The sequence below is a fragment of the Urocampus carinirostris genome, chromosome 1 (genome assembly GCF_059441175.1).
Source record: "Urocampus carinirostris isolate Australia breed hairy pipefish chromosome 1, RoL_Ucar_1.0, whole genome shotgun sequence".
Lineage (NCBI taxonomy): Eukaryota > Metazoa > Chordata > Actinopteri > Syngnathiformes > Syngnathidae > Urocampus > Urocampus carinirostris.
Genome location: NC_142349.1, coordinates 55,849,379 through 55,872,058, shown reverse-complemented (window position 1 = coordinate 55,872,058; position 22,680 = coordinate 55,849,379). Strand labels below are relative to the sequence as shown.

The following is a 22,680-nucleotide window of genomic DNA, read 5'->3' as shown; positions in this document are numbered from 1 at the left end:
AAAAGTATCTTCCTCCTCTTTTTTCCTTCTCCACTTTTCTGCATGTCTTTTGTGAGGTCCAGTGTGGATGATAGCTTCTCGTAGTGGTACCATACAGTAGACTGTTTACAGAGCGGAAAGGAGACACGCAGAGCACACCGGGATATGTATACTCACAGGTTTCCAGGTAAAACTCTGTGAGCGACAAATAGCAGTGCGTATTGTACTGTAATTTTTACTCTGTATCCTGAAACACCTTTGTAACTTGAGGCAATATTTTCTTGTTCAAGCACTATGTATCCTGAAACAGTTGTATGTAAAGACATTTTTTTTAGTAGAGGTATCACTGAGTGAGTAGAACCATATGTTGCCTAGTTAGCAATGCAACAGTGTCAAAGAGGATTTATGGGTTATTTTTTTGTGCAGCAATGTCCTAAGAGAAGTAATCTGTTTTAGCAGAGGCAAGGGCTGCTTTTATACTTCAGCAAGCTGTTCAAATTTTCTGCAGTGTTGCTTAAGAGTTCAAACTTAAGTGATATAGTTTTGTTTTTTGTCAGCAAACCAACGCGTGCGTCCCAAGCTCGGAGCCTCACTCAGAAAATGTTGGTCTGCCAGTGATCCCAAGAGCCAAGAAGAGATCTGCAGGTTTGAGAGCATTGTCCGTTCAAGCCTCTGTGCTGTGGAATGCTCTGCCCTCAAAGATTTGATCTGTAACCACCGTGGAACTGTTTAAATCTAGGTTTAACACACACTTATATTCTATAGCTAATGAATGGTCGATATTTTATGTTGATTATGTCTCTATATTGTAAAATCCATTGCAGCCTGGTCATCCTGGAAGAGTGATTACCTCATGTGCGGTCCCTTCTCAATGTTTTTGAATTTTCTTCATGCAAAGGTTCTGAATTTTTCCTTACCTTCATGTAGGTTTTAGATCAGGGGATGGTCTAATAATAGTATGTAGTCAGTAATAGTCTGTGATCTGTGCAGCCCTTTGAGACTTCCTGTGATTAAGGGCTTTATAGATAAACATGACTTGACTTGACCTAACTAAAACAGAATTTTTTAAATGTTGAGGAAAGGCTTAATTTTGTACAAACCTAAAAGCTCCCTACTAAACTGTAACTTTAATTCAACTAGTTTGAAGAATTATAGACATTCCATTAATTGCAAGATGAGATTTCTGCGCTCTCTTGCAATGACCACTCGAGTGCCCCTCCAGGTGAGGGGAGGAGCTTTTGCCCCCAGGCTCAGAAACAACATTGCACCTGCTGGCTCATCTGAAGAAGCCTAAGGCAGCGGAGATAAGGCAGACTAAGGTATCTATAGTTCTTTCATCTTCTTTATAATAGAATTTTTAAAGTGCATTTTTTGATTGCAGGCTGATGAAAAATTGTGCAGTTATGGCGAAAAGATGGCTCTTGATGCTGAAAATCTTGATAACTATCACAGAGGTGAGTTATCATTTTTTTTATTCTCCTTTAATTTAAGAAATAATTGTACTTTCTACGGATGGATCAGTCGATTTTCGACACCCTCTGATGACAAAATTGCATCAAAAAGACGTCAATATTGCAAAAAAACAAGTGCCGTCAACCATGAAGCTAAAACAAGCAAATTATTCCACATTCTTGGACTTACCGGTAATCTATATTCTGGAAATGTTTTATTGGTTTAAAAATACTCTCTATGTAACCGCGTTGTACGTGTCCCACCAAAGATCCACATTCACGCTGGACTGGATGATGAGGTTTTTATTATTACAGTTCTGCAAATGGATGAGTCACAACATTAGCTTTTTCTGCTGGGTCTGATCTCTTTGATCTCTTTGTAGTACTCTGGTAAAACTGACAACAAAGCATATCAAAGAGCTGTCTTTTCACTACAGAAAATACATTTAGAATATCACAATACATTTATAAATCTTTGCATTTTAACAAGATACTTTTAACAAGAGATCGTATAGTGGATTTTTAACGTTTACAATGAATTCAACATGTTTTTCTTTACTCTGAATTTTAACCAACATCATCCTTTTTTTTAATGTATATGAAAAATAGGAATAAAAACAATAATGAGTATAAAAATGGGTACAATTTACCTGCAAATGGATGAGTCACAACATTAGCTTTTTCTGCTGGGTCTGATCTCTTTGATCTCTACAAGGGGAATTAATATTTAGTAAAACAGAAACAAAACGAAAATAAACCTAAACAGCTTGACAATATCAATCACATTACTATGCATGGTGAGAGATTTGTCAGCTGGGGTTATAAAGTTTAAAATTAACTTATTTTGTGGAGCACCAAAAGATATGTCTTACCTTTGTAGTACTCTGGTAAAACTGACAAAACCCCGCCTCCTGGTCACATGTTAGAAGCCAAAACCAAACCCCACCCCATACCAGCAGATGGCACTGTTGGACTCAGCATTGCAGGACATTTACCAAAAACTATACACATATTTTAGCAGGAATTTCAATAAAATAAAAGTTATTATTACACCCGTTACATCTAGAAAAAACATTCAACACGGTGTGCAGTTAAACACAGCACAAGTGTTTATTCAGCACTCAATAAACCCTCCAATTACAAAACAATTGTCCATGCTTTCGACATCAGGAACACGAATCTTGTCAACAACACCAAATTGTGATAATTTGAGTGCCCAAACCTTTCAGTTACAAAAGTTTTCTCAGGACTGTTATATAACACTGCATCCTTTCCAAGATGTCTCTTGCAAATTTTATGCAGCGATGACTCTGTTTGTCCACAATATTTGAATTAAAAATAAATAAATAAACTGTTCTAATTATCTATTAGACAGTTCTAAGCTAACGCATCGTTTATTTCATAATACAGTTTACACTTAGTAAAGAATTCAAGCAAAAGAAGAATATTGAGTACTAGTCAAAAGTTCAGGTTCACTTTAGTTGTACTTCATGCTGGAATTGCATAGAAAAATAAGAATAAATTACAAATTAATATAATTGATGATAGCTTTGAAAACATTTTGCTTTTATGAACGTAAAATAAGATGCTAGCTAGGTAGCTAACTGAATTACAAAATAATATGATTGGTTATCATTTTTACGGCACTAAAACATGTTTACATAATTAAAGGTATTTAGACCATGGAATGTCCAAAGCCTTTTTGGTGTTATAATTTTGTCATTTCAGATTTTTATTGCTTCCAACCACTCAAAGTATTCAGGGGTACCTTAGCTACGCGTACATATATGTTATTTTTGTGTTTTTTTTTCAATTCTTTTGATAACAATTCACCAAAGTAAATTTGAGCAGTAAATATGGTTGTTTGATCAGTACTTTTAGTAAGTATTTTCTCTATCTGTACAAGCGAGCAACCAACAAACTACTACTGTTTATCGGCAACTTTGATGCAGCTGTTTCTTTGACATTGCTTCTTCAACGATATTATGTTACACACCGGTGTGCTAGTGAACAGAGAGGTCCTTTTTGATTTTTGACAGCTTTCATCGAGTGTGTGTGGCCCACACTCTCAATGGACAAATTCATTCAGACCTGAAGGAAATACCCGTGTCGAAATCTGTGTCGAACCACTAGTGACCTTGGATTAATTTGTTTTTTCCTTATTTTTCAGAAATGCACAGCTGAAGATGGTAAACCAAAACATTTTTCTATCTTATACATGGATTTTTTTTTATCAACAAAGATTTATCAATTTACCAAAATACACTGCATTTTATGGACGAGCGAAAGTGCCAAACTTAATGCCACATGAGGCAGCAGCAGAGTTAGAATTCTATTCTGGGCGGCAGTGGCTCAGGAGGTAGAGCGCTCGTCTTAGGATCAAGAGATCGCAGTTCGGATCCCTGCTCCTACGTTTTACATGTCGAAGTGTAAGACACTGAACCCCTAATACCCCCAATAAGCAGGCTAGCGCCTTACATGGCTGCACGGCCGCTATTGGGAAATGTGAAGCACACTGTAAAGCGCTTTGGGAAGTCTTGACTTGAAAAGCGCTATATAAATGGAGATAATTTCATTTCATTTCATATTTGCTGGAAACCAGTCTCAACTTGATCAATTGTATCTTCTGTAGTTGAGGGACGTCCCCTTCTTCTAGCTGGGCATAAGCACCCATCCATTATGGATTTACCGTGCTGTCTCACTATGGACTTATTCTGGTGGAATAGACTTTTGGAACACCTTGTATTTTGGCGTCTATCCTCAGCCCCCGACGCACCGAGCATCGTGCAGGCCTACTCCAAGCACAGTGACAGCATCACTGTGGAATTCACGGAGGTTGTCGGCGCGATGGGCTATGCCCTCAGGGCAAGGCTACAGAACGGGGATTTCCTCCCTGAAACAGCGGCCAATTGCTCCCCGGCCACTGTGGTGGGGCTAGAGCCTCACACCAACTACTGGATGAACGTCTTTTCAGTCAACTCGGGAGTGCGGAGTCAACCTTCGAATTCCGTCAAAACCAGGACAGGTAGAATTAAGATCCGTTTTATGAAAGTAACCCAAAAGATTCCCTCCAATATTTTTCATCTCTAGGTCCAAACTAGTCTAAAAACTGCATTTTGTATTTGTAGCATGTGGAACATAGAATAAAACACATCTGTTTTAAATCCATCTGTAGAGGCAGCCTTTTTGCTAATGCTGTCGAATAATAATGACATCATGGTATCTCTTAAAATGGCTGCGCTCACAGAATTGAAAAAAAGATGGTGGATTTTATATTGTCGATTCACACTGAAGGGAAATCAGATTTTTTTTTTGCATGGATGCAACCTGTATCCGATCTGGTAAAGTCTACTCAGACGGCACAAAATCTGATTTTTAACAGCAGACCTAGGCCATAGCGGACAAAAGGGATGGAAAGCAAGGTTTTGCATTCACTTAATATTTGGGGGGCAACTTTGTTCAGCCTCCGGTAGCACAATAATTTTCAAATTGCTTAATACGCTACACCGTTAACATCCATGAATACTTCCACAAACAATAAGTGCATTGTGTGAGATGTCACTTGTCCTTCTTTGCGCATGCGGGACACTCATTGTGTTCACACAGGAGATGCTAGAAGTAACAGGAGATGCCTTACAAGTGGTATTTAGTTGGAAAGGTGAATGATCTCACAAAACATCGGACTTCACAAAAAAAACGCAGAATTGAGCATTGAGCTCTGCAGTGTGAATCTAGCCTCTTTAGGGAGAGAAAGAAAGAAAGGAAGGAAGGAACGAATGAAGGAAGGAAGGAAGGAAGGAAGGAAAGACAGAAAGAAGGAAGGAAGGAACAGAGAGAAAAAAAAAGAGAGAGAGAAAGACAAAAAAACTAAGAGAAAGAGATAAAGACAAAGAGAACTCCCAATCACAATATTCTCTTCCACTCTCTGTTCAGTTGAGAATCGCTATGGGCACCAAGATTTGCTGTGATGGTAAAGGGGATAAGAAAAATCTCTATAACCATGAAAGTCATTCATGAGATAATGAAGAAATAGAACAAGGCATATGCATCATTACCCTTGTTAAGGAATGTGGCCATAAACAAATGACTAAGAATAAGAAGGTTAGTAAAGCAACAAAGTATTTAAAGGGCATAACAATTCTGGCTAGTGGAAGTGTTAAAATCATTTATAATTTAAAAGCTGTCATCTCCATCCCCTTCGGAATTTACCCAGTAACTCTACTGTACTAGCCCAAGTCACATCACATTAAAAGTAAAAAAATGTATGTTTTCTTTGTATTGATTAATAATGCTATTTAATCATACAAACTCATATTAAATATAATTAGTACTTATTATTTACTATTTTGTGACTGATGTTTAATATCTATAAAATTTCAATGCTTTTACCTGGACAACCGGGGGTTCGCAATACATTAGCTCATTAACATAGGTTTGTATCCCCTGCTGTATGATAATTTGCCCTTGGTCTCCACCTCAGAATGTACTGATGTCATATCCCGGGGTCTACTGGGCTTTTTTTTTTTTTTTATGATCCGAGTTTTTTTAGTTGCATTTATTGAAACAGTGTATCTCAACTTGTGGGTTGGGACCCAAAAGAGGGTCGCAGACACATTTTTAGGGGTTGCGGTCCTCTGCCTTGGTAAATAATGCTAAGTAGAAGAGACTGAGGGTCAATTACACTCCTTAATCGTAGATTAAGATAATGCCCAATCGGTTCATTTGAAAAGAACCTCATCTCATTTTATGGAGATTTTATTACTTTTATTTTCTTTTTCCGCACATAATAATCGTCCCCAAGAAAGTGAAATGAAAGGAAAAGTGTAAAACAGTGACAACAACGCTCAAGTCGATGTAGGAAATGATCGAAAAATTCAAAAATATTATAAAAGTGTGCCATTGAAGCACTGCTTGAAGGTACAGTAAATGGTTTAAAACAGTATGTTTCCAGATTTTCTACCAGTACATTGATATTATCCACACATAAGTAATTATTGTTGTTTAGTTACACGATTTTCTTTATATTTATGGTGTTAACTTCTTTTAGTATGGGGCTATTTTAAAGCAGTTTTAGGGGGTTGCCTATATGCGATATAGGCTTATATGTAAGTATATACGGTACTTGTTGGACTTTTTTTTTTAATCATAAGTTGACTATAATATGCTCTCTGAGCTTTAAACTGCACAATCCTTTTATTGGATACGTTTGAGAAGTCAAAAATATTTATTGTTTTGGTCACAGCTTGTCATTTGGGTGAAATAGTGGGTCCTGAAGTTAGACCAGTTGAAACCCACTGCATTTAAAACACATTAACTTTGTTTTACCAAGCCAAAAATGTTCAAATTACATATATTTTGATATTATTGTAGTTGTCCATGAATATACTTTAGTTTTCTTTAACAAAAGCGCTTATTGCAATGGAAAACGTCAGTGTTATGGTGTGAGGTCTATCCCCTCGCATCTCTGAATAAAACACAATGAGAGACAAGAGACATCAATTTCAGCACATGAGAAGATGCGATCAGCTCAAGTCCTGATTCCTCATTGGACCAGAAGAGCAGCATCTCTTCTATACTACAAACAATTCAGTTACAGAGTATGGAGGGACACGTTCATAAACAGGGGATCCATAAGACAGACCAACATAAGAATGCAACTTTTCTCCAAAGGCATATGGTTGATTGACTTGAGAAGATTATAAGATGATAAGACACTCTGAAGCAAGGAAAATACTTTACTTAACTTTAAGATATCTGTAATACTCAATATTTGGAGCAAATGCGTTTTAAATGTATACTATACCTATTAGATATGGCTATTACCAACAACTCTTACTCTGCCAAAATTGCACTCAAAAAGCAATTGATTTAAGATGGGTATTGTTCCCATTCAACAATGCCTCGCCCCACTCCGCTGGCCATAACAGTGTGTCGTTTCACTCCTCATTGTCATCGCCACGGAGCTCCTCAGTCCAGGGAAATCCGATCTCTCCGTTGCAAAGTGGCGTTTTCACCAAACGTAAAGAGAAACCCTGAGAAGAAGTTGCTGTCCACTCCTCGGGGTGAACGCGGAGAAATCCAATCGTGTTGTGTTTAACGTCTCTTACGAAACAACATTATCTGTTTTGGTTTTATTCCATTTTGTGCTCAGTGGTGATTGCGCCCCCGCTAGTGGCCTCTTCCCCCCGTCACGACACAATCCTGGTCACGTGGACTCCCGTCCGGCATGCTGTCCTCTACGTGCTTTGCATCATCCAGCAAGGTGCCGGAACACGGCTAAAGGTCAACACCACAAGCCACATCGTGACCTTCAGTGACCTTGAGGCGGGAACGACTTACTGCATCAAGGGCGAAGCCCGAGACTTTAGAGGTCGTGCTGGTGACGACTACACCGTGTGTCAGATCACACGTGAGCAACACCAGATTTATTTTCATGTCTATTAAAAATGTTATAATTTTCATTTTTGGCAGTGTCTTGACACAACAGTTTAATCCATTCAAATGCTCATATTACTCAAAACACTTGTATTTCAAATCAGTTTCCCTTCTTCTAAATAGTTTGGGTACTGTAATTACCCTATATATAGATATATGTATTTTAAATTCATTTCCCAAGGTATTTCTTTTCTTATTTTAAAATAAATTCTGTATAAAATGAGGCAATTGACTTGTTCCACTACACATGCCAAAATATTTAGTATTTAGTTGTACAAAAATATAAATAGTGTCCAGGAAAATAAGATCCATCCATCAATTTTCTGCACCGCTTATCCTCACCGGGAGTGCGGGGGTCTTGGCGCCCATCCTAGCATTCTTCGGGCAGTGTGCAGGTGACCCCTGAACGGGTTGCTGGCCAGTCGCAAGGCGTAAAATAAGATGTATAAAAATAACACATCGTTTTGTATTTCTAAGTTATTTTTAACTGAGATACAAATAGTAATAAAGTAATTAAGAAGCTAACTATTTTACCATCTACCTTTTTCAGAGACTTTACCAAATTTTAAGATTTTTTTTTACATTGAATAACAACAAAAAAACTACAAAGAATTGCTTGTTAAGTAAGAATAATCTCTAGTACTTAAAATAAAAATATTTCCCACATGGCAGGTCAATTTTCAGATCCTTAGTTTTTTTTTACTAAAATAAGAGCAAATCGTAAAAATTATTAACATGTGCTTATGAAGATTAGTAAAAAACCCTGATGAGGAAAAACTTGTCCAATATGAAATAACATAAAAAACAAGTATTGAACATGGTTAATATTTTTTCGTATTTTACAACATTTTTTAAGTTCCCCCATTAATACTTTTTTATTTAATTTTTAATATATTGAAAAATGAAATACAATAATTACTGAAATTATATAACCCTAACCCTTACCCTTACCCTTACCCTAACCCTAATCCTAACCCTAACCCTAAACCCTAACCCTAACCCTAACTAACCCTAACCCTAACCCTAACCCTAACCCCTAACCCTAACCCTAACCCTAACGCTAATAACGAGCAACAGTTTATCATATGGAAGAAAATTCTTCATTTTAACAAGTACTTTTTACTGAAATGCTAAAAAAATACCTATATTAATTCATAAGTATTTCATTTTTACTAGGTCAAGATAAAAAATTAGGAATGAGATAGATAATCAACCAAGTAAACTGGGAGTCCTAATTCATAGCTGTAAATCCATATTTTTCCGTCTTTTCATTCAAAGGTCCACCAAGCCCCGATTTAGTCCAGGTGACTGGGAGCGGGGCCCTCGGGATCTCAGTACACTGGAAACCCGTGCAAGGAGCTGAGACCTACCTTGCTTGGACCACCAACGGACAAAATTGTACAAACACCGCCGGAAGCACTCACTGTTACATCAGTTCGACAGGGTGCGGTCACAATCACTCTGTCTCTGTCACGGCTTTCAACTCAGCTGGACCCGGTTTCCCCTCAGTACCAGTTGACTATGTCACATGTGGGTCACCTTTTATCAAGTTTATTAAAATTTAGACCAATCACTATGGGGTCTGCTCTCTTTAGACCCGTGTCCTCCAGACAACATCTGGGTGGGGGAAATCCAAGTTGCCAACTGCTCAGTCATGTGGGACGAAGTAGAAGGTGCAGAATTCTATGTGGTTTTCATCAAGAGGGACGACGGCACCGAGATGTCTTGTAACACCAGTGCAACAGGCTGCTACTTTCCGTGTTCGTGCGGTTACACCTACCTAACCAGCGTCTTTCCCCACAACCAGGCGGGTTGCAGTCCTTTTACACATGTGCAGAACTATACGACAAGTAAGAAAGTCCCACGAGTTATAAAACCCTAGTCCTCCAGAGGTGATATCCTCCTGTTTATGTGTTTCCCTTCCTCTATAAGTTGACTTGATCAACAGAAACCTTATCAGAGTGTCACAAGCCAGGAATGGAGACAGGACCCAATAGCGTTCATTTTACTCAGTTTTTATTAGATAGAGAGAAGTGCTTGCATCCACGATCCGATGATCGTCGGTCACGGGTAGCAGATGGCAGGATGACATGACTTCCGTGTCGAGCAAGGATAGTCGTTGACAGCGAGAAAACCGGTCGATGGCCAGGACGGGGGAGCAAAACAGAAACGGGTCCAGAAAAAGGTCAGCAACAGATATATATAATCAAATGTCGGAGAGTACAAAAGCTTGCCTGGCTGAGAGCATAGGTTCTCAGACAGTCCGACGGCTTCCTTTCGGAAGACGGGAGTTTAAAAAGAGTCCAACAGCCAATCAAGTCCCGTGGCTGTTGGCGCCAATAGGGCAGCCGCAGGAGCCCCGAGTCAGTAATCATGACACAAAGGCTTACAAAACGTAATGATACATTTACGTGGATTGCACTAAGGGCAGCCGCCTAAAACACTAGATCACTTAAATTTTAAGTCTTAAACAATACTGTAGGAAATTTGTACAAATATGGTGCGACAGCTTGCTGAAGTATAAAGCAGCCCTTGCCTCGGCTAAAACAGCTTACTCCTCTTAGGTCATTGCTGCACAAAAAAATAACCCCAAAATCCTCTTTGACATTGTAGCATTGCTAACTAGGCAACAGATGGTTATACTCACTCAGTGGTACCTCCACTAAAATGTCTTTAGATACAAATGTTTCAGGTTACTTAGTACCTGAACAGTAAAATATTGCCTCTAGTGAAAAAGGTGTTTCAGGATACAAAGTAAAAAATACAGTACAATTCACGCTGCCATTTGTCGCTCCCAGAGTTCTACCTAAAACAATATGAATTCGGTCCAAAACACAACAGAATTGTCTTGATTGTAGTAGATAACAACATAGTGTACATGATTAACAACAAATTTAGAGCTTGAATTTTGAACTAAATTTGAGGGAGCTTGTTTGAAACAAAAGTGTATAATATATGCCCTCCAGATGGCACCGTATTGTCCAATGCGAACAAAAAACAGTGCCAAAGAGCACAGCATAGCAGCAATATGGCAGACAAACATGGCAGCAACTACTAGGTATGGATTCCACAATGTAAAAAATATCTATATCTCGACCTATGATTTTACTGAATGAAAGTGTTTTGTACCACTAGGAGGCTGTTGTTTCATATAAACTGACTCAATTACTGAGAAAGATATCTTTTACTCAGGTGGATTAACTCATATGTGACCCATTCTGAAGATTTATTAATTTTTCAATGCTTAGGATATTGAAGTTTTTCTATTGCCCCCATGCAGCTTTTAGATCACAAGGGATGTCGTAATGGTGGTTTCTAAAGCCTATTGAGACACACTGTGATTAAGTCATATAAAATAAATGTGACTGGACCTGTTTCAAAGAAAATGAGTTTTGAAGGTTTTAAACATTAAAGCTGTTCAATCTTTTGGGGGGCACATTACCTAGAATAGGGGGTCAAACAATTGAGGCAGGATTATGGCATTTGATAGCCAGAGATCTTGATCTAGTATGTGAATTCAGCTAATATCAACGTCGGAAAATGGATTTCTTCTTCTGGTTTTCAACTCTTTTCCTTTTCACCTCCAGTTCCATGCTGCCCTAAGGGTATCTCTCTTAAGTCGGTTTCTCCAGACACCCTTGAGATTTCATGGATCCCGGTCAAAGGCTCTGAGCTTTACCAGACGACGGCGAAGTTAGTGGACGAGGTAATTCGCTGTAACGACACAGCGCTGGTGTGCGTGCTGTCAGATTTGCGGTGCGACGGAGAGTATACCGTGGTGGTCACGCCATGCAGCGAGCTGCGAGGGTGCAACAGCACTTGCACTTCACACATGCACCAAACAGGTAAAAAATGTCAAAAGTAATATCTCGTCTTGATAACATTAAGGTAGAGCTAGAGGTTGACAAAACAATCTAAATACAACTATTAAAATTCATCTGACAATGTGGCCCAATAATCAAATCTCAAAATAAGAAAATTAAGAAAATTAAATTAATCATGGGCGGCACGGCGGCGCAGTGGTTAGCGCGTCCGTGGCACAGTTCAGAGCTCATGGGATCGAATTCTCCTGTGCGGAGTTTGCATGTTCTCCCCGTGCCTGTGTGGGTTTCCTCCTCACATTCCAAAAACATGCATGTCAGGTTAATTGGACTGTCCGAATTGTCCCTAGCTGTGAATAAACGAGTGAATTGTCTGTCTCTGTGTGCCCGGCAACTGACTGGAAACCAGTTCATGGTGTCCCCTGCACACTGCCCGAAGATAGCTGGGATGGGCTCCAGCACCCCCGCGACCATACTGAGGCTACGCGGTGCAGATAATGGAAGAATGGATGGATAAATTAATCATGATACGTATGCTAATTTTGTCACTCAATCTATGTTTTTTTTTTTACATAATTAGCTTTGAGCTAGTGGACGTTTGTAATGTAATTCTGTATATTTAGTAGATTTTTTCCCCCAGAAATTAAATTGGTTATCATTTCGTATTTTGAAAAGTCAAGTCACTACTTAAATGAGGTGCCCGAATATCTTGTATCCTTAAAAAACAGCGCATCATGAAGTATGTGGAAATAAAACGTATCTCTGAAATTCGTTTTTGTTAGTTCATTATCTAAATCAGTGGTCACCAACGTTTTGAAGCTGAGAGTTTTTTGTTGATAGCCAATCGGTGCAAAGGGCACTCAGTTTGATTAGCATTTCTAAAATAACAACATATCATTTAATTATGTTATTACAAGGTTGTAATTATTAGACGTGCGGCTAAAGAAGGCTCAACCACCAAATTATGTGCCTTGTAAAAAAGCAAAAAGTGGTTCAAATGAATCATAGGATAATTTTGAAACATTTTAGGGATCTATTGATCGTGCATTTCAAGACACTGGGCTTTTCAATGATTTCTAATGGCATTTAGAAATCAAATTTCCTAGGAAATCAAAATGACCCATTAAAGGTGAGCTACTGTTACAACCACTCTACAGGCTCCTCAGTTGTTCTGCTAAATATTCCCTACATGGTTTATTAAAAAGTAATTTCAACAGAATTCTTTTTACAAATGTTAGATACAAATAAATACATATGTATATCTTAAAAATTCAATTTTGACTAAGGTTGCAGGGTGGGCTGGAGCCCATATCTAGGGCAGTGGGCAGGGAATACCCTGAACTCGTTGCCAGCCAGTCGCAGGGCACACAGACACAGACAACCATTCACAACTTCACACCTAGGGACAACTTGGAGTCACCAATTGCACATTTTCGGAATGTGGGAGAAACCTGAGTGCCCGTAGGAAACACACACAGGCAAGAGGAGATCATGCAAAGGGAGGCCGGTAGCTGGAACTGAACCCTGGACCTCCACATTGTGGGGCTGACACGCAAACCACTCAGCAGCCATGCAACTTAAAATGTCTTTTGTCATGTGAAATTAAATTGAATACCAATGCCAGTGTCTTGTCTGCCTACAGCGCCGTGTTCACCTGAGATAGTCAACGTGACTCAATTCAACCAGTCCTCGTACCACATTACGTTCTCCACCCCAAACAGGCAGAACACAAATTACACCGTCACTGCCACGGGACGCCATGACACCCACACATGCCACGGAAGGAACGCTTCCTGCGAGCTAACGCGCTTGCAATGTGGCTTCACGTATGAGGTCGCCGCCGTAGCATTATCTAGCGCTGGATGGAGTCTGCCCGGATACAGTAACATTCTGGAAACCGGTATTTCACCCGGACCGTCAGACTATTCTAAAAACAAAATTGTAAACCTGCATTGGGCTGTAAAGAGTGAATCGAAAATTTGCTAGAGAGCAACAGGAGGATCCAGTGACTGGGAGGATCAGGGTTTGTAGAGGTGCTTGAAATCCTTGATAATGCTTGATTTTTAATACCGTGTTTTCAAGTTTCGAATTTTGGGTGAAGTGCTCGTAAACGTTTAAAACCTTTGCCATGTTTCTTGGCAGTCTGACTCGATAGACCACACATTAAATGAAAAGATCTAAAACTAGTCTGCTTAAAAATGACGCAGACACCGCTCCCTGGTGGCTTGGCTTTGCCATTGCATTTCTTCTTCCCTTTTGATTAACAGCAAGCTGGCATTATTTTGTACGGCATTGTCATGTTAAGCATCACCCCTCACTAGAGGACAGGTGCATCAGACAAAGATGCCTGGTGGCTTCCGTTTCAATGAAGTAGGGCTAGAATATGGCAAATACAATCAATGGCAAAAACGCAGAACAAATCCACGCACAGCATGCTAAAGGTATAAAAAAAAGGAGACAACTCTTCACAATGGGAGAGCCAGCTCTCTCCAGTCATTTGAAAGGTAATTCACAGAAACCACTAGTTTATGATTTTCTCGTTGACCGTTTTCGACATGCTACACCTAAACAGGGTACTACAAAATGATTAAATGTTTATTAGTGCATGGATTACATATGAATTATACACATTTATTATGGGCAATGTAAAAAAATAGGATGCATTTCCCAGTGGTAAATTGTAGCGGAAAGAACTTCCTGTTACAGAAAATATAAGGTATAATATAATGGTCTGCATTTATATAGCACTTTTCAAGTCAATGAAGACTTCCCAAAGCGCTTTACAATGTGCTTCACACTTTTCCCTTTTATACAATAACTAACCGATAGCAGGGTCAGCCATGCAAGGCAACTACCTGCTTTTAGGGGCATTAAGGATTCAGTTTCTTGCCCAAGGACACTTCGACATATAACTAGGAGGAGCTGGGAATCGAACCTGCGATAAATCCACAAATTGTTTCATAGACTTAATGAAAGATGAATGAAAGCTTTTTAGAGAGCAGATTAGCGAATGCAATGCAGCTAACAATAGCAATAGCGACTAGCAGTGAGTCAAAGTGGCTAAAATGAGAGGCTAAAGAAAGAGAAAATGGAAAAATAGTGGGAGCAGCCTAAGTGACAGGACTAAACTGCACGTAAGCACAGAGCAAAATTACCGTCTTTTTACCCAACACCTATTTGGGGAGTGATTTGTCTTAAAAAGATTTACACTATGTATTATTTAGATCCATAAATATCAATCATATGTCTTGATAAATGGACATGCAAGATTAAAAATTGCATATGTAAAGCCTGGATAGAGATCCCTTTCTGTGTTTGTAAACAAGCCTGGCATAGCTGAGCAGCAGGATAACAACTTTATTTTAGTTATAAGAGTCAACAAAAAAGTCTTCTTTTGAACGGCATATTTTTTAATGAAGCTGGAAAAATTGGGACATAGCTTTGAAAGTCCTTAAAAGTGCTTGAATTTCACGATGAAAAAGGTGCACGAACCCTGGCAGGATGTCTCATGCTCAGATGAAACCAGATTAGTACTTTTTTTAAAGAAACAAGACTTCTTGTGCTCTGAAGTAAATAACGTAGGAGAACTTGAACAATTAGTGTTTGACTAAATAATACTTCCCCTCTGTAGATCCTTGCTGTCCTGCGTCTCTGAACGTCACCCAGGTCACGCAGTCCGTGAGCAAAGTGACCTGGTTGGCCGGCCGAGGAGCTCGCTCCTACGTTGCCGTGCTGACATCAGCCCACGGACGCGCCAAGTGCCGCACCAGGGACCAACATTGCCTCATGGGGTGCATCAGTTGCGGTACGGACTACAACGTCAACCTTTTGGCCGTCAGCAGCACCGGCCAGGAGGCCGAGTGCCGATATCGCGGCTTCGCTTCAAGTAAGGACACTGTATAGAAAAACCAGAAGAACTACCGGTAATTGAACACCAGTTTTACCTGACCGCTCACTGCTCGAAATCCTTGGAAATGCTTGAATTTTAAAGTTGTGTTCTCAATGATTGAAAAGTGCTTGAATTTTGGGCAAAGTGCTTGTAAATGCTTGATCTTGTTGCCATGTTTCACAACAAGTGTGCTTAAAAATAATGCTGACTTTGCTCTCTGGTGGCTAGGCTTCGATTACGTATCAATTATGGACGTTTATATTGTGCCATGCAAAAAATAAGGTAGCATTTTCCAGTGGTAAATTGTAGATAAAATTGAAAATGGTAGCTACATCTTACCGTCTTTTCTCCTTAACACCTATGTACAAAACTCAATTCCAATGAAGTTGGGAAAGTGTGTTAATTGCAAATAAAAATTGATCCAAGTAAATTGCAAATTCTTTTCAACCCATATTTAAATGAATGCACAGCAAAGACAACATATTTATTGTCTTCACTCATAAACTTTATTGTTTTGGGAGAAAATCATCAACTCTGTAATTTGATGACAGCAACACGTGCCAAAATAGTTGGGACAGGTGTCAATAACTACTCAGAAAGTGGATGAATGGAAATCAACCAACTATTTGCAGGTGAACAGATGAATTAGGAACAGGTGAGAGTTGTTACTGGGTATAAAAAAGGGAGACCCGAACAAGCTAAGTCATTCACATGCAAGGATGGGGCGAGGTTCACCTCTTTGTGAACAACTGCGTGAGCAAATTGTTGAACAGTTTAAAAACAACATTCCTCAAAGTACAATTGCAAGGAATTTAGGGATATCATCATCTACAGTCCATAATATTGTGAAAAGGTTCAGGGAATCTGGAGAAATCACTGTGCGTAAACGGCATGGCCGTAAACCATTATTGAATGCCCGTGACCTCCGAGCCCTCAAGCGGCACTGCATTAAGAACCGACATCAATGTGTAAAGGACATCACCACATGGGCTCAGGAACACTTTGGAAAACCACTGTCAGTCAATACAGTTCGACGCTATATCCGTAAGTGTGGGTTAAAACTTTATGTTGCAAAGCGTAAGCCATTCATCAACAACATCCAGAAACGCCGCAGGGTTCTCTGGGCCCGAGCCCATCTAAAATGGACTGATACAAAGTGGAAAAGTGTTCTGTGGTCTGATGAGTCAGTTTTCCAAATTGTGTTTGGAAATTGTGGACGTCGTGTCCTCCGGTCCAAAGAAGAACAGAACCACCCAGACTGTTATGCACGCAAAGTGCAAAAGCCAGCATCTGTGATGGTATGGGGGTGCATGAGTGGCCAAGGAATGGGTAACCTGCACATCTGTGAAGGCACCATTAATGCAGAAAAGTACATTCAGGTTTTGGAACAAAGTATGTTGCCATCCAAACAGAATCTTTACCATGGGCGCCCTTGCTTCTTCCAGCAGGATAATGCCAAGCCACACACTGCACGTCTCACGACAGCGTGGCTTCGTAGTAAGAGGGTGCGGGTGCTTGACTGGCCTGCCTGCAGTCCTGACCTGTCTCCCATTGAAAATGTGTGGCGCATTATAAAGCGCAGAATAAGACAAAGGAGACCCCGGACTGTTGAACAGCTGAAGCTGTACATAAAGCAAGAATGGGAAAGGATTCCACTATCAACGATTCAACAACTAGTCTCCTCACTTCCTAAACGTTTATTGAGTGTTATTAAAAGGAAAGGTGATGTAACACAATGGTGAAGAAGCCCCTTTCCCAACTACTTTGGCACTTGTTGCAATTATAAAATTCTAAGTTTATCATTATTTGCTTATGGAAATAAAGTTTATGAGTTTGAACATGGATAATCTTGTCTTTGTGGTGTATTCATTTAAATATGGGTTAGAAAAGGTTTGCAAGTCATTCTATTCTAATTTTACTGACATTTTAAACTTTTTCCCAACTTCAATGGAATTGACTTTTGTAGGTAGGAATTTGTCTCCAAAAGAAATATATTTTCATTTTACTCAGTCTTAAAATCATACATCTTCATAAATGCACATGCAAGTGTCAGGACCAGAACGGAGACAGGACCCACTTGCGTGCGTTTCTCTTAGTTTTATTGGGAAGAAGGGAAAGGACACACGATCCGTAAATCGCAGGTTGCGGGAGCAGGTTGCTTAGCCGCGGAAGTGGTGTTTCCGTGGCGAGCGATGGCGGTGTCGAGAGCGGAAAAAATAGATCAGTACCCAGGACGGGGGAGCAAAATCTTAGTCGAGATCAGAAAAGGTGTCGGAACCGGGAAACAGACGAATCAGAACAGGAGAGAGTCAGGGTCGAAAAGCTTGCCTAGCGTAAGCTGAGGTTCGCAGACGGACTGACAACCGGTGACAGAAAGACGGGGGTTTAAAAAGTGATGGATAGCCAATCAGCGTCCGAGGCAGTTGCGCCAAAGGAGCAGACTCATGACAGCAAGATTAAAAATCGCATATGTAAATTGCAGATATATTTGTTGCTCTGCAAAATACATGATTCAGACCAACTTTCTTCTTATTTACTTAAATTTATATTGTTATATTTATATTTACTTTTCAGTGACACAACAGATGCATTATGAACATACTATTAGCTTTTTTTACACATAACAAATTTAAGGTGAACTAAATCTATGAAAAAACATGAACTGCGCTGCCGTGCTAGCTATATATATATATATAAAGTCCGTGAGCAAAGTGACATGCGCTAACCACTGCGACAGCGCAGTGGTTAGCGCATGTGCGGCACAGTTCTGAGGTCATGTGTGCAAATTCAGCTACCAGCCTTCCTGTGCGGAGGTTACATGTTCTCCCCGTGCTTGCGTGGGTTTCCTCCGGGCACTCCGGTTTCCTCCCACATTCCAAAAACATGTATGCCAGGTTAATTGGCCGGTCTAAATTGTCCCTAGGTGGGAATGAGCGAGTGAGTTGTCTGTCTCTGTGTGCCCAGCGATTGGCTGGCAACAGGTTCAGGTGTCCCCTGCCCAATGCCCTAAGATAGCTGGGATGCGCTCCAGCACCCCCGCGACCCTAACCACAGCGCGGTGGTTAGCGCATGTGCGGCACAGTTCATGTCTTGGGAATCTCCTGCGTGGGTTCAAATCCAGCTCCAGATTTCCTGTGCGGAGTTTGTATGTTCTCCCCGTGCTTGCGTGGGTTTCCTCGGGGCACTCCGGTTTCCTCCCACATTCTAAAAACATGCATTTCAGGTGGATTGGCCGGTCCAAATTGTCCTTAGGTGTGAATGAGCGAGTGAGTTGTCTGTCCCCGTGTGCCCTGCGATTGGCTGGCAACCAGTTCAGGGTGTCCCCTGCCCACTGCCCGATGATTGCTGGGATGGGCTCCAGCACCCCCGCGACCCTACTGAGGATAAGCGGTGTAGCTGATGAGATGAGATATATATATATATATATATATATATATACATATATATATATATATATATATATATATATATATATATATATATATATATATATGTGTATAAATATTTGCAGAGCCACAAACAAAAATTATAAAATACTAAACAACTTTAGCTTTTTACACACTGAAAGATAACTTCAAAATCTTAACCCCGCAGTGCTCTAGATAAACCATAAAATACAAATACCATTCATTTTTAGCCAATTCAGACACAGATCCTCTGAAAAACACGTAAAAATGTAAATTTAAATGTTTAAGGAAAAAAAATATATCAGCACTGTCTACTGAAAATTGGTATTTAAAAAGTGTTTTTTATATGCAGTCCTTTCTTTAAGGGTCTCAAACTCAAACTTGGGGGCCTCCGGAGCTAGGGTCTGGTAAAACTGGGCCAAATCCGATTTTCCACTGTTCTCAAATATACTTTTTAATTTGCAACAAAGAATAAGATTTAAAGAAGCCCACTGAGAGTTAATGTGAAACTATAAATGAATTAATGTGAAATAGTATAAAAAATCAGTAATTTTCAAGGGCTTTGGATTACATTAAAGGGGCAATGTGTATTATTAGACCACTAGATGTTGCTGTAGTGCAACCAAAACGAGTGCAAGGAAGAATACAAACTATGGAGAATCAGTGGCCAAAATGTGCAATTTTATCTTTCATTTTCTTGCCCAGCCAGGTTTTTTGCTTACCCGTAGCAGCAAATGGATGACAATTAGCCCATGATATGTAAAATAAATGCAAATTCCTCGAGCAACAAGAATTCTTTTCAAATGCTCGTTTATATCATAGTTAATAGTTCATGTATTTTAGTCTATCTTTTCGTTGCAATAAGAAAAAAAATTCCACTACTATAAGAACCAGTAGAACTGATTGAACTCAAGGTTCACCTGTACACGCACTGCAAATAACAGGGTGCTTGAAATTCTTGGAAACGCTTTCAAGAAGTGTATGGTTCTTGGATTTTGGATAAAGTGCTTGTAAATGCTTGATATTGTTGCCATGTTTCACAAAATGTCTGCTTACAAATAATGCTTGCACTTGTCTCTGGTGGCTTCGCTTTGCCATTGCATTTCTACTTTTCTCGTGACTAACAACAGCTGGCGTTACTTTGTATGGCATTGTCCTACGGAGCGTCATCGCCACCTACGGTTTGCTCTTAAAAAGAAAATCTAAAAATCATATGTCTTGATGAATGCACATTAGTAGCCGCTAAATAATACACTTTTCCCTTGAAAACGTTCATAAGCGGACGGATGGCAAGCGCGGGTTTAGTGGTCGGGGCCTCTGGTCAGGAGGCCTTGGCCCCATTGTCACGGTTCAGCGCCCGCCTCAGAACGATGTCATGTCATATCCTGGGGATCTACTTACTCTACTGAAGGGATGGATGGATTTTGATGCCAAGATGATTTACCTTTCTTTCTCTTAGGCGCTTGCTGCCCAACTAACGTCAAACTCTACCGCTGGGCAGACAACTCGTTAAGGGTGACCTGGCACTCGCAGGGGACACCTAAAGTCCAGGAGACTGTGGTGGAACTGTATGGAACAGCCGCCAACTACACGTGTCTCGCGGCAGCCGACAGAAACTTTTGTGACGTCCTGGAGGAAAGTTGCGGGGATGTCTACAAGGTGTTGGCGGCACCAATTGGACCTGGTGGAGTCAGAGTCAACTTCTGCCAGCAGAGGATATACTCGGGTCAGTCTAATGTAAAAATGTCACATTTATCGTTTATTTAGACACTCAAAATGAGACACAAATACATCAATAGATTTTGAGCTTGCAAGGAGAACAGGACACTACTCAAACCTCCGATAAGAAATTCCAACCTGTTGTAAAAGCCCTCCTCTGAGCCCTTTTTTAAATTACATTTCCTAAGTTACACAAGCAGATCTGCTCATAAGGGTGTGGTAATCAAAGAACGGCAACATGATTGGCCGATGGTGAAAATTTTGTGAACAGTGCATAACAGCCAAAACAATGACCAACAAGTGATGTATAATAGTCAAAATAAAAAAAAACTGGCCTATTATAAAATCTCCTTTTCAGGTGTCGGATATTAAAACATAATGAACTTATTACAGAGTAAGTCAGCCCCACAATTAAGATTACACTAATTGTTTTAAAAATTGCTCTAATAATTGCTGAAAATATTAACCAAATTCCCCAAAATTTGCATTTTCTTCATATAACAAATTTTCCCAGTTTTAATCTCATTTAACTCAAAATGATTAACAGATTGATCGGGACCCAAACTAATAAATCAATATTGAATCAAATTTTCCTTTACACAATCTAGTACTCATTTATAAAATCAAAAATCATCTATTTTAATACGCCTTTTCCCCCAATACATTTTAAGAAAAGTTTTTTTGTCGATGTCGTTTAAAAATACTTAACTCCAAAATTTATTTTGTGTTTGTTGATTATCTAAACTGTTCCTTTATTATTTATTAAAATCCCTTAGCAAATCATCATTGCCATAAATTAGCTTTTCCAGTTGCGCAACGAGAGACCTCTATCAGTTGTAATTGGCCAAACATTACATTTACCGGATATAGCATCTCTATCTATCTATCTATCTATCTATCTATCTATCTATCTATCTATCTATCTATCTATCTATCTATCTATCTATCTATCTATCTATCTATCTATCTATCTATCTATCTATCTATCTATCTATCTATCTATCTATCTATCTATCTATCTATCTATCTATCTATCTATCTATCTATCTATCTATCTATCTATCTATCTATCTATCTATCTATCTATCTATCTATCTATCTATCTATCTATCTATCTATCTATCTATCTATCTATCTATCTATCTATCTATCTATCTATCTATCTATCTATCTATCCTGGTCATATCCCTCAAGAGGGGTGACCGACAGCAAGACAAACACATACACAAAAACAAGGAAAAGAAAAAGGAAAAAAGTAGCAAAAAACACACAAAAAATTACCATGGCCAACCAAAATGACAAACACCCAAACAAAATTAGCACCTCGGCACCCAATTTGATCATACTTTCGTCCTTTCAGATGAAACAGGACACAAGAAAGCAGCCATGTCACTCGGGTCAGGGTTCATTGTATTGTATTTTGATTGTATTAAAGCTACTAATGAGTACAACTAAAACAATCCCCCAAAATGATAAGAATAAGTGAAATATTCTTCTTATGGGGCACTATATTTTTGTGTCTTCCTTAGTTCCCTGCCCAGGATTTAACGGTGGCATCGGTAAGTACCCCAACTTCCTCTGTATTTCAACAAACGGCATCCCTGAAAAAAATCTGCCTCTCCCCAGTGATCTCTCAGGGAGGAAGAAGCATTACCTAAATCACGGTATGTCAGTTTCACGTGTAATGATCTTGGCCGACTTATGTAAGCCGGAGATTGTTGCAAGCGTGAAAGCAATTGATAAAAGTGCTTTTGTATCGAGACGTAACTCGATGCGCTTGTAACCGCATCTCATCAAAACAAATAAGCTTTACAAATTCGGCAACAATGGAAGAGAACAAAGCCAACAAGAATAATCATATGGACATAGCAATGTGGGATTCATGCTCGACATAAATGTGATTTAGGTGAGCGAACATGTCAAAAAAATGTGACATATGTTTTTGCAACCCCCAGGGATTCTCAGACAACAGCAAAACA

The 22,680-nt window shown here is 39.5% G+C and overlaps 1 protein-coding gene across 1 annotated transcript; it reads left to right on the top strand.

The window, feature by feature from the left end:
- The first annotated feature begins 1,153 nt into the window (after positions 1 to 1,153).
- Positions 1,154 to 22,359, top strand: LOC148376315 (fibronectin type III domain-containing protein 7-like). Its single transcript, XM_088324826.1, has 12 exons — positions 1,154 to 1,201; positions 1,361 to 1,433; positions 4,195 to 4,455; positions 7,582 to 7,839; positions 9,144 to 9,395; positions 9,461 to 9,715; positions 11,453 to 11,710; positions 13,329 to 13,586; positions 15,318 to 15,572; positions 20,442 to 20,708; positions 22,231 to 22,260; positions 22,328 to 22,359. The coding sequence occupies exons 1-12, from the start codon at positions 1,154 to 1,156 to the stop codon at positions 22,357 to 22,359; spliced, it is 2,247 nt and encodes a 748-aa protein (XP_088180952.1).
- The last annotated feature ends 321 nt before the right edge of the window (positions 22,360 to 22,680 follow it).